At 49.3% G+C, this 13,256-nt stretch overlaps 1 protein-coding gene across 4 annotated transcripts in view; it reads left to right on the top strand.

Moving 5' to 3' along the window:
* The first annotated feature begins 9,935 nt into the window (after nucleotides 1–9,935).
* CPSF6 (cleavage and polyadenylation specific factor 6) overlaps nucleotides 9,936–13,256 on the top strand; it is a 67,889-nt gene continuing 64,568 nt past the window's right edge. For all 4 annotated transcript variants that reach the window (XM_069764638.1, XM_069764637.1, XM_069764636.1 and 1 more), the window contains exon 1: nucleotides 9,936–10,089. In XM_069764638.1, coding sequence (XP_069620739.1) covers nucleotides 10,030–10,089 — 60 coding nt within the window. In that variant the 5' untranslated portion in view covers nucleotides 9,936–10,029. The remainder of the gene's footprint in view (nucleotides 10,090–13,256) is intronic.

The raw sequence follows: 13,256 nt of genomic DNA, 5'->3' as shown, positions 1-13,256 counted from the left end.
GCGCTGTTACTGAAGATAATCTCTATATAACGACCAACATGGATATTACTGCCATATGGTCAGTGGTAGATACCAGCCCTACAGAGCATATAAGAGATCACAGCACAGTTATAGATAATGAGTTACCGTTGACGGTCTTAATGATGGAATCGTCACTTTTCCCGTCTTTTCCATCTGGCCCAGACCGACATGACAACTTCTTCCAGCTACAACTCGTCTGCAGAGAAAACAACAAAGACACGTTTCACTTCTCACATTCCAGCCATCACCATCTATTCCCAACCTGCACAAACGCCTCATCCTGCTGATACCCCAATACTGAGACGCTGCTGCCGTATGTGTCCCTATTACTGCACCTGATACCCCAATACTGAGCCCCTGCTGCCGTATGTGTCCCTATTACTACACCTGATACCCCAATACTGAGCCGCTGCTGGCGTATGTGTCCCTATTACTGCACCTGATATCGCAATACTGAGCCGCTGCTGCCTTATGTGTCCCTATTACTGCACCTGATACCCCAATACTGAGCCGCTGCTGCCGTATGTGTCCCTATTACTGCACCTGGTATCCCAATACTGAGCCGCTGCTGCCGTATGTGTCCCTATTACTGCACCTGATACCCCAATACTGAGCCGCTGTGGCCGTATGTGTCCCTATTACTGCACCTGATACCCCAATACTGAGCCGCTGCTGCCGTATGTGTCCCTATTACTACACCTGATACCCCAATACTGAGCTGCTGCTGCCGTATGTGTCCCTATTACTGCCCCTGATACCCCAATACTGAGCCGATGCTGCAGTATGTGTCCCTATTACGCCACCTGATATCCCAATACTGAGCCGCTGCTGCCGTGTCCCTATTACGCCACCTGATACCCCGATACTGAGCCTCTGCTGCCGTATGTGTCCCTATTACTGCACCTGATACCCCGATACTGAGCCTCTGCTGCCGTATGTGTCCCTATTACTGCACCTGATACCCCAATACTGAGCCTCTGCTGCCGTATGTGTCCCTATTACTGCACCTGATACCCCAATACTGAGCTGCTGCCGCCGTATGTGTCCCTATTACGCCACCTAATACCCTGATACTGAGCCTCTGCTGCCGTATGTGACCCTATTACTGCACCTACTCTGTGGTTCTCTGTACCCTCTAAATTCTAAAGCACCCCTCTATAATATAGTAATGCCGGGTGCAAGTGCCCTAGAAAATAGTGCCCACATTTTGCCCCATAGAAAGTAATAATGCCCTCTGTGTGCCCCTTTGATAGTCACAGTAACCTGAGTTCCCCTATTACAATAAGTGCCCACTTTACATTTAATAATGTCCCAAGTCTCCCCCCCTGTACAGCTCACCTATACACAGTATAATGCCCCCTAACTGTATAGTACCACCCACACAGTATACTGACCCCTTAGTAGCCTTCAAACTGTTTGATGGCTCCAACACTGTAATCCCCACACTGTATGATGGCCCCATAGATAACCTCCATATAGTATAATGTGCCAGATAGTTCTCAATATAGCCCAAGGCAGCACCCCTATAGGCGGACCCTTTAGTTTAAAGCAGCACCCCCATTAGGCAGACCCTGTAGTATAAGGCAGCACCCCCCCACAGGCAGATCCTGTAGAATAAGGCTGCACCCCCCCCCATAGGCAGATCCTGTAGAATAAGGCAGCACTCCCCCCATAGGCAGATCCTGTAGAATAAGGCAGCACCCCCCTATAGGCAGATCCTGTAGAATAAGGCAGCACTCCCACTATAGGCAGATCCCGTATATAAGGCAGCACTCCCCCCTATAGGCAGATCCTGTAGAATAAGGCAGCACCCCCCCCCCCTATTGGAAGATCCTGTATATAAGGCAGCACTCCCCCCTATAGGCAGATCCTGTAGAATAAGGCAGCACTCCCCCCCTATTGGAAGATCCTGTATATAAGGCAGCACTCCCCCCCCCATAGGCAGATACTATAGAATAAGGCAGCCCCCATAAAAACACAGTAAATAAATACTCACCTCTCTAAATCCTTGTTCCAGCGGTGCTTCCTGCTTTTTCTCATCTGACAGTGGGCGTTGGGCGGTGACGTCATTGCGCCCGCTGTCAGACGGTGTGGGGGATGATGGGAGGAGTGCAGCGCTCCTTCCCTCATCACTGCGGTGACCTGTATCGGCTAGATGCCGATACAGCTCACCATGTGATGAAGGGCGGGGGGCCCACTGCTGGCACCGGGCCCCCCTGCCTGCTCAGGGGCCCCATAACGGCAGAGCAGGGAGATCGATTCTCCCTGCTCTGCTGCAGAATGTAACCGCAGCACGCCGATGCAGTTACAGTAGTGTAGCTCCGGATGGGCCCTCTCAGAGCGAGCCTTGGCCCTCTCTGCCCCCCCGGAAGCTACGCTACTGGTCCGGCATCTTCACCTTCAAAAGTATCCAGGGGAATACTGGGACCTTTCCCTTTAATGGTACGAACATCTCTGCTACTCGCTGTTATCTGCCGCCTCTAATCCTGCACCTTTCCCTTTAATGGTACGAACATCTCTGCTACTCGCTGTTATCTGCCGCCTCTAATCCTGCACCTTTCCCTTTAATGGTACGAACATCTCTGCTACTCGCTGTTATCTGCCGCCTCTAATCCTGCACCTTTCCCTTTAATGTGCCTGTTGACTGTATGCTAAATGCATTTGTTGCATTGTATTACTTACTGCTGTCCATCCATGCTGGGGTCACAGGAGACATTATTGTGTTCAAGGTGTTAGAGCAAATGTTTGCAGCCAGGTCTAGTGCCTTTGATCTTGTAACCTCCCCCGGGCTGTTGGCCAATTGCTAATTTATCCCAAATAAGGACCCACAATCCCTCTCACCTGATCCTTTAGTCAGTCCTATAAATTTAGTAGCATCTTAAGGGGTGCCCGCGTGTGGGGTCAGGCATGCGCATCTCTGCAGCAAAGCATCACGGCAGCTAAGCATACAGACGCCGCAGTTATTTCAACGGCAGTTAGTCACGGCAGGAGTCAGGACCCCACTCTATGTTCCGTTTCTTCTGGGTGTGTCTTCCGAGTAAGCACTTCTTATTACTTGGATCTAGCTTTTTTTATTAACCCATCTTACTTCTTTGCCATGTTTACCTGTGCCCCTACATTGTTTGCTCCACTAGTCCTCTCTCTCCTTCGCTATCACAAATCCCAGCACTCCCTAACCTAATAATCATCTCCCCCTCCCTCTTACCTCCCCACCTGTCCTCCCCTGCTGACCTGCTCCTCAACCTCAAATCTGTCCAACAAACACATAAAACAAGTCGGCCACTCTCTTTCTCCCACCTGCTCTCTCTCTCTCCTTCTCCTCACTGCTGGAGACATATCTCCCATCCCTGGACCCCCACATCTCATACCTCCCATTACTACTCCCTCCTATCACTCCCTATCCAACATGAACTTCTGCTATCTTTCAAACATAAAACCCGTGCCCCTGACGCCCACCCCCCTGCTCCCTCTCTCTGGAGCACTCTGAAATGCCCGCTCAATCTGCAATAAGCTTCATGTGATTCACGACCTATTTCTCTCCCGCAATCTTGCCTTCCTTGGCCTCACAGAAACATGGCTAACACCCTCTGACACCGCCTCCCCTGCTGCGCTGTGTTACGGAGGCCTCCACTTCACCCACACCCCTCGACCCGGCAACAAACATGGTGGAGGAGTGGGTCTTCTCCTTTCTTCAAACTGCACCTTTAACCCAATCCCACCTCTTCCCTCCCTTATCCTCCCCTCTTTTGAAGTCCAATCTGTCCGCATCTACTCTCCCTCCAACCTCCAAGTGGCCGTCATATACCGACCTCCGGGCCCGGCCACTGCCTTTATTGACCAATTCTCCACCTGGCTTCTTCACTTTCTCTCTGCTGACACTCCCACCATCATCATGGGTGACTTCAACATCCCCATTGATACCCTTCAGTCAACAGCCTCCAAACTTCTGTCCCTTACCTCATCCTTTGGACTTACTCAGTGGTCCTCCGCAGCCACCCACACGGATGGGCATACACTAGACCTGGTATTCACCCGTCTCTGCTCTCTATCTAACTTCACCACCTCCACTCTCCCTCTATCCGACCACCATCTGCTCACCTTCTCATCCCTGTCCTCCTCACCAATCATCCATATCCAGCAACATGCGCACCCACGCAGAAACCTTGCACACCTAGACACCCACACACTCTCTGACTCCATCCTACCACTGGCATCCATATCCTCACTCCACGACACAGACAGTGCTGCTGCTTTCTACAATGCCACTCTCGCAGCAGCTATTGACACGGTTGCCCCTCTCGTCCATGGCAGAGCGCGAAGTATCAATAGACAACCTTGGCATAATAACACCACCAAAAAGCTAAGGCAAGTGTCCAGGGTTGCGGAGCGGCGTTGGAAGAGAACACACTCGCAAGACGACTTCACTGTATTCAAACAAGCAACACTCGCTTTTAAATCTGCACTCACCTCTGCTAAACAGGCCTACTTCACAACCCTCGTATCTTCCCTATCTCACAACCCCAAACAGTTATTTAAAACATTTAACTCCCTCCTCCGCCCCCCACTGCCCCCTCCAACCTCCCTCATCTCTGCTGAGGACTTTGCCACACACTTTAAAAATAAGATCGACCAGACAAGGCAAGACTTTATTGTTCAACCACCACAACCCCTTTGTATACCAGACCAATGCCCAAACCCCATAACCTCCCTATCCAACATCACTGAAGGGGGACTTAATTGTCTCCTCTCCAAATCCCACCTCACCACCTGTGCGCTCGACCCCATCCCATCCCACCTCCTCCCCAACCTCACCACCACACTTATCCCATCCCTAACCCACCTCTTCAACCTATCACTAACTTCTGGCACCTTCCCCTCTGCGTTCAAACATGCCACAATCACGCCTATCCTTAAAAAGCCAACCCTCGATCCAACTGCTATGTCCAGCTATCGCCCAATATCGCTGCTCCCATTTGCTTCCAAACTCCTGGAGCAGCACGTCCATGCTGAACTCTGCTCCCACCTCTCATCTAACTTGTTGTACGACAATCTACAATCTGGTTTCCGCCCCCATCACTCAACTGAGACTGCCCTGACCAAAATCACTAACGACCTACTTACCGCCAAAGCTACTGGACAATACTCTGTACTCCTCCTTCTAGACCTGTCCTCTGCTTTCGACACAGTTGACCACTGCCTCCTACTGCAGATGCTCTCCTCCTTTGGCATCAAAGACCTCGCCCTATCCTGGATCGCCTCATACCTTTCCAACCGCACATTCAGCGTCTCCCACTCCCATACTACCTCCTCATCCCACCCTCTCTCTGTTGGAGTCCCCCAAGGCTCTGTTCTAGGACCCCTACTCTTCTCAATCTATACACTTGGCTTGGGACAACTCATAAAGTCCCATGGATTCCAGTACCACCTCTATGCTGACGACACTCAGATCTACCTCTCTGGCCCAGACGTCACCGCTCTGCTGTCCAGAATCCCAGAGTGCCTATCAGCCATATCCTCCTTCTTCTCCTCTCGCTTCCTCAAACTCAATGTGGACAAATCTGAACTCATCATCTTTCCTCCATCCCACAAATCTTCCTTACTTGACCTATCTATCGCAGTCAATGACATCATGCTTTCCCCTCTACCCGAAGTCCGCTGCATCGGAGTAACCTTCGACTCTGCCCTGTCCTTCAAACCACACATCCAAGCTCTTTCCACCTCCTGTCGCTTCCAGCTCAAAAATATCTCCAGGATCCGTCCTTTCCTCAAACCCCAATCTACTAAAATGCTTGTGCACGCCCTCATCATTTCCCGCCTTGACTACTGCAACATCCTTTTCTGTGGCCTCCCTGCTAACACCCTTGCACCTCTCCAGTCCATCCTTAACTCTGCTGCCCGACCAATCCATCTCTCTCCTCGCTACTCCTCCGCTTCCCCCCTCTGCAAATCTCTTCACTGGCTCCCATTCCCTCAACGTATCCAGTTCAAATTGCTAATACTGACCTACAAAGCCATCCACAACCTGTCTCCTCCATATATCTCTGAACTAATCTCTCGATATCTTCCCTCACGTGACCTCCGGTCCTCCCAAGACCTCCTTCTCTCCTCCACACTTATTCGCTCCTCATCCAATCGCCTCCAAGACTTCTCCCAAATATCCCCTATCCTCTGGAATTCTCTGCCCCAACACGTCCGACTATCAACCACAGTCGGATCCTTCAGACGGAACCTGAAAACTCATCTCTTCAGGAAAGCCTACAGCCTGTACTGACACCGCTGCTGCCTCATCACTATCGAAGCTACCGCCTCACCAACACCGGAGCTACCGCCTCACCAACACCGGAGCTCCTGCAACCCTCAACCTACTGTCTCCTTCCCCATAATCCTGTAGAATGTAAGCCCGCAAGGGCAGGGTCCTCGCCCCTCTGTATCAGTCCATCATTGTTAGTTTGTTTACTGTATGTGATATTTGTAACTTGTATGTAACCCCTTCTCATGTACAGCACCATGGAATCAATGGTGCTATATAAATAAATAATAATAATAATAATAGGGCAAGCTAGGGCGCCCCCTAGTGTTAGTGACAGGGAAGGAGCCCCTGATCCCACAGCTGAGTTGTGACAGGCACCCTCAATCACTCATAACAGCATTTAGGTGCCGTGATCCAGCCCCGTCACCAATCTCCGTCCTCTTTTCCAGCACATGACGTCATGGAGCCGATGAGTTGCTATGACAGTTAGGTGGCAGCTGATGGATCCCACGCCTATCATGTTATTACTCCTGTGATGTCCATCAAGAAGCAAGGCGTTATAGGAGACACTGTTTTCACTATATATATATAGCAATACTGTAGTATTGCGGTATCTAATTGAAGCGCTCAAACCATAGCAGGTTCAAGTCCCCTAATGGGACTATAAAATAAAATGAAAAGTAAACGAAGTTTTTAAAAATAAAAAAATAGAAAAAATTCAACCCTTTTTAACCAAATACAAAAAAAATTAATTTAGAATTGATATTAATGGGTTAACTCTGCACTGCCACAGTGGTTTGTCCTGATGAAGAAGTGTGTAACTTGGAAACACGTTTACTAATGAACCGCATTCCTAGATACCGTCCCCTCCTTTCATCAATACTGGCAACGCAGAAGTAACCCAGTCATTCCAGTTCTGATGGTACCTTAGTAGTCATGAGCGAGTATACTTGTTGCTTGGGTTTTCCCAATCACGCTCGGGTGGTCTCTGAGTATTTGTTAGTGTTCGGAGATTTAGTTTTCATCGCGGCAGCTGAATGATTTACAGCTACTACCCAGCATAAGTACATGTGGGGGTTGCCTGGTTGCTAGGGAATCCCCACATGTAATCAAGCTGTCTAGTAGCTGTAAATCATTCAGCTGGGGCCTGATGAAGAGACCTGTGTAGTCTCGAAAGCTTGCAATTTGTTACCATCTTTTCAGTTAGCCATTAAAAGGTATCAACCACTGAGGACTCTCAATTCTAAATATTTTACAGTGGTTATGGTCACACAACCACATCAGGTGAGTACCATTGCCTTCTGTCTACCCATTTTCACACAGATAAGACCAAATTGTGCTGATTGTTATTCCAGCGTTTTACCTTAAAAAAACAAGCAAAAAACATATTCGCTATCATAGCATCCATAAAAGTGTGATCTATAAAAGCATAACATTGTTTAATCTGTATGGTAAATGTCAGAAAAAAACAAAAAATTGAAATGCCAAAAGGAGCGTTGGGGTTTTTTTTTGTCGCTAAAGCTCCTAGTAACAATCAATCGACACATAGTGCGTACTCCAAAATGATATAAATGGAAACATTATCTCAGAGAGCAAAAAGCCCTCACACCGCACATTGTCAGGGGAAAAAAGTTATGGGTCTTGTATAATAGCGGCACAAACTCATTTTTTTCCGCAAAGTTCTGAATTTTTTTCACCACTAAAATAATTTAAAAAACTGTACGTACATAAATAAATCACCGTAATTGTATGGAGCCGGAGAATCATGTTCTTTGGTCATTGATACTGCAGAGGAGTCTCCACTAGTATGTGATATGCATACTCCCGGCTACATTCCGACTAGACGTGTGGCCTCGGTGTATACACTAGCATTGACCTAGGAAGCGGCAGTCTAGTCGGAAGGTGGCGGAATATGCATATACACTAGCATTGACCGAGGAAGCGGCAATCTAGTCGGAAGGTGGCGGAATATGCATATACACTAGTATTGACCGAGGAAGCGGCAATCTAGTTGGAAGGTGGCGGAATATGCATATACACTAGCATTGACCGAGGAAGCAGCAGTCTAGTCGGAAGGTGGCGGAATATGCATATACACTAGCATTGACCTAGGAAGCAGCAGTCTAGTCGGAAGGTGGCGGAATATGCATATACACTAGCATTGACCTAGGAAGCGGCAGTCTAGTCGGAAGGTGGCGGAATATGCATATACACTAGCATTGACCTAGGAAGCAGCAGTCTAGTCGGAAGGTGGCGGAATATGCATATACACTAGCATTGACCTAGGAAGCAGCAGTCTAGTCGGAAGGTGGCGGAATATGCATATACACTAGCATTGACCTAGGAAGCGGCAGTCTAGTCGGAAGTTGGCGGAATATGCATATACACTAGCATTGACCTAGGAAGCAGCAGTCTAGTCGGAAGGTGGCGGAATATGCATATACACTAGCATTGACCTAGGAAGCAGCAGTCTAGTCGGAAGGTGGCGGAATATGCATATACACTAGCATTGACCTAGGAAGCGGCAGTCTAGTCGGAAGGTGGCGGAATATGCATATACACTAGCATTGACCTAGGAAGCAGCAGTCTAGTCGGAAGGTGGCGGAATATGCATATACATTAGCACTGACCGAGGAAGCGGCAGTCTAGTCGGAAGGTGGCGGAATATGCATATACACTAGCATTGACCTAGGAAGCAGCAGTCTAGTCGGAAGGTGGCGGAATATGCATATACACTAGCATTGACCTAGGAAGCAGCAGTCTAGTCGGAAGGTGGCGGAATATGCATATACACTAGCATTGACCTAGGAAGCGGCAGTCTAGTCGGAAGGTGGCGGAATATGCATATACACTAGCATTGACCTAGGAAGCGGCAGTCTAGTCGGAAGGTGGCGGAATATGCATATACACTAGCATTGACCTAGGAAGCGGCAGTCTAGTCGGAAGGTGGCGGAATATGCATATACACTAGCATTGACCTAGGAAGCAGCAGTCTAGTCGGAAGGTGGCGGAATATGCATATACACTAGCATTGACCTAGGAAGCAGCAGTCTAGTCGGAAGGTGGCGGAATATGCATATACACTAGCATTGACCTAGGAAGCGGCAGTCTAGTCGGAAGGTGGCGGAATATGCATATACACTAGCAGCATTGACCTAGGAAGCGGCAGTCTAGTCGGAAGGTGGCGGAATATGCATATACACTAGCATTGACCTAGGAAGCAGCAGTCTAGTCGGAAGGTGGCGGAATATGCATATACACTAGCAGCATTGACCTAGGAAGCGGCAGTCTAGTCGGAAGGTGGCGGACTATGCATATCACGTACTTGTGGTCACACGACCTCGGTCTCGCCACTGGCAAATCCTCCCAGCCATGGGGAGCGCGAGGTGAGGATTCACAAGTCTGCAGTTACACGGAGCGACTGCGGACATTGGTGAAAAACCTGGAATACTCATTTAAGTCCTTCCATCTTTGGTGGGGATTCTGCTACTGAACTCTGTAACATATAGTGTGTGTGAACTCAGCCTAGTTCTTACAAATGGCACCTTATGCATCCTTACAACTATGCTTTGGTGGTTAGAGACTTTTCAATAAAGATTTCTGAATTCAAACTACTCCCCTCCTTTCTTTCGAACTACGCACGTCCTGTCCCCGAGCCGGAAGTGACGCACGCTTTCCCGCTTGGCTCTCCTCAGTCCCTACAGTCGCCCAGCTCGCGGTGCTCCGTGACTGGCTTGCAGGGCGAGCTGCGGAGGAAGATGGCGGACGGAGTGGATCACATAGATATTTATGCGGACGTAGGAGAGGAGTTTAACCAGGTGCGAGCTCTTTTTACGACGTTCCGCCCGCGTCTATTGTGTGTGCCAGGGTGATAACTGCGTGCGGGGCGGCTGTTTTGTGTACGGTGCTCGTGCTTCGGTCTGTGGCTGAGCGCTCGCTGGCGGCAGTGTAGAGCGCCGTGTGCAGACGGTGGCTGCTGCCCTTTGTGCAGGCCGCGTGTGTGAGCAGGCCGCGCGTCCTGCGCTCAGCCCCGCCCCTCCGCCGGGCTCAGGAGTAACAATGCGGGGCTGCTCCCGGGAAATGTATGTCTGCTTACTATCACATTGCTGGAAATTCCATGTCAGAGGGCCATGGAGTGTACGTGTCTAGGGCCCTAATGATTTTAATTAAAGTGGTTGTTCATCTCTCAATTACTTTTTTTTTTTTTTTGGTAAATAGATGTATTTAGGTTTAAAAATAGTTTTCGAAGTTGGGTTTCATTACGTTTTTTGTTGCACTTTTTGTCGTTTTTTTTAATACGTCGCAATGCGTCGTTTAGGCGGAAAAACGCATCCTGCAAAGTTGTTTGCAGGATGCGTTTTTGCCCCATAGAGTTACATTACCGACGTATTGACACACGTTGCAACCGTCTTGCGACGGTTGTGGCGGACCGCCGGGAGCAAAAAACGTTAAATGTAACGTTTTTTTGCTGCCGACGGACCGCTTTTTCCGACCGCGCATGCGCGGCCGGAACTCCGCCCCCACCTCCCCGCACCTTACAATGGGGCAGCGGATGCGCTGGAAAAATGCATCCACTGCACCCCGTTGTGCGGCACAACAAACGCTAGCGTCGGAATCTCTGCCCGACGCAATGCGACGGGCCGAATCCGACGCTAGTGTGAAAGTAGCCTTACCCTGCACATTTAACTGCCGATAGGATCTCAGGAAAAAGATAACACTGGGTATAGGAGGCAATGGGAGCAAGTCTTTTAAAGCACAACACCAGCATTATTGTTCTTTTATCTTAAGTGTTGTCACAAATGTAAGTTCACTGTCCCTAGTAATATACTCGCCAGCTGCCATATTCATGTTATTGATGCCGCTCCAGTCTTCTGTCTGTGACCGGCGGGATCACTCCGGTGTTAGATAAGGGAGCTGGAAGTCACTACTCAGTGTAAAGGTACTGTCACACTAGACGATATCGCTAGCGATCCGTGACGTTGCAGCGTCCTCGCTAGCGATATCGTCCAGTGTGACAGGCAGCAGCGATCAGGCCCCTGCTGGGAGATCGCTGGTCGGGGAAGAAAGTCCAGAACTTTATTTCGTCGCTGGACTCCCCGCAGACATCGCTGAATCGGCGTGTGTGACACCGATTCAGCAATGTCTTTGCTGGTAACCAGGGTAAACATCGGGTAACTAAGCGCAGGGCCGCGCTTAGTAACCCGATGTTTACCCTGGTTACCATCCTAAAAGTAAAAAAACAAACACTACATACTTACCTACCGCTGTCTGTCCTCCAGCGCTGTGCTCTGCTCTCCTCCTGCACTGGCTGTGAGCGTCGGTCAGCCGGAAAGCAGAGCGGTGACGTCACCGCTCTGCTTTCTGGCTGCCCGGCGCTCACAGCCAGACCAGAGAAGCAGAGCGCCGAGGACAGACAGCGGAAGGTAAGTATGTAGCGTTTGTTTTTTTACTTTTTAGGATGGTAACCAGGGTAAACATCGGGTTACTAAGCGCGGCCCTGCGCTTAGTTACCCGATGTTTACCCTGGTTACCGGGGACCTCGGGAACGTTGGTCGCTGGAGAGTTGTCTGTGTGACAGCTCTCCAGCGACCAAACAGCGACGCTGCAGCGATCCGGATCGTTGTCGGTATCGCTGCAGCGTCGCTATGTGTGACGGTACCTTAAGTCTGACACCCAGAACTCTTCTTTCGTAGACTTTTAGGCTATTTGCACACGTTCAGGATTTTTCGCGATAAAACCGTGAAAAACGCATACATTAAGCATCCTATTATTAGAATGCATTCTGCCTTTTTTTTTTTTTTTGTGCACATGGTGCATTTTTTTCCACAGCGGAATCGCATTCCGGAAAAAAACGCAGCATGTTCATTCCTTGTGCGGAATCGCGTGGATTCCTCACACATAGGAATGCGTTGATCTGCTTACTTTCCGCATGTGGCTATGCCCACCATGCGGGAAGTAGCGTATTTTCCGGCATATGAGACAACTTTTTAACCCCTGAAAATCTCAATAGTCGGGGGTCGTCTTATACGCCGGGTACGGCGTGTGCAGGGAGCGGTCCTGTGTGGTTCCCAGGATCTGGAGGAGAGGAGACAATCCTTCAGGCCCTGGGATCCATATTCATGTAAAAAAAAAGAATAAAAACAAAAAATATGGGATATACTTACCCTCCGACGGCCTCCATTCCTAAGGATGCATTGACCGAAGGACCTTCGATGACGTGCATCCTTAGGAACGGAGGCCGCCGCTTACACCGCTGAGAGCTGTGGGCCATTGGAGGGTAAGTATATCCCATATTCTTTTTAATTCTTTTTACATGAATTTGGATCCCAGGGCCTGAAGGAGAGTCTCCTCTCCTCAGATCCTGGGAACCATCCGCACCGCACAGGCCGTATAAGATGAGTGGGCGTATAAGATGACCCCCGTCTTATACGGCGGGTATATCCCAAACTCCATATTTTATATGGAAAAGTTGGGGGTCGTCTTGTACGCCCAGTCGACTTATACACGAGAAAATACGGGAAGCGGATCATGTGCGATTGGTACCCAGGGTGGAGGAGAGGAGACTCTCCTCCAGGCCCTGGGAACCATACAATGTAAAAAAAAAAAAGAATTAAAATAATCATGATATTCTCACCTTCCGGCGTCCCCCACAGCCTTCCCGCTCCTCGCAATGCTTCCGTTCCCAGTGATGCTTTGCGGCAATGACGTGGGTCTTGCGAGACCGCTACGTCATCTGGAGTCATTGCTGCTAGGCATTATTGGGAACTGGAGCATCGCGAGGAGCGGGAAGGCTGCGGAGGATGCCGGAAGGTGATAATATCATGATTTTTAATTATTTTTAACAGATCTTTTTACTATTGATGCTGCATAGGCAGCATCAATAGTTAAAAGTTGGTCACACTTGTCAAACACTATGTTTGACAAGTGTGACCAACCTGTCAATCAGTTTTCCAAGCGATGCTATAGATCTATTAGAAAACGCTAG

This window comes from Ranitomeya imitator, chromosome 4, assembly GCF_032444005.1.
Source record: "Ranitomeya imitator isolate aRanImi1 chromosome 4, aRanImi1.pri, whole genome shotgun sequence".
NCBI classification, from domain to species: Eukaryota; Metazoa; Chordata; class Amphibia; order Anura; family Dendrobatidae; genus Ranitomeya; species Ranitomeya imitator.
Note: the sequence above shows the minus strand (reverse complement) of the source record. Positions and strands in the feature narration are given on the sequence as shown.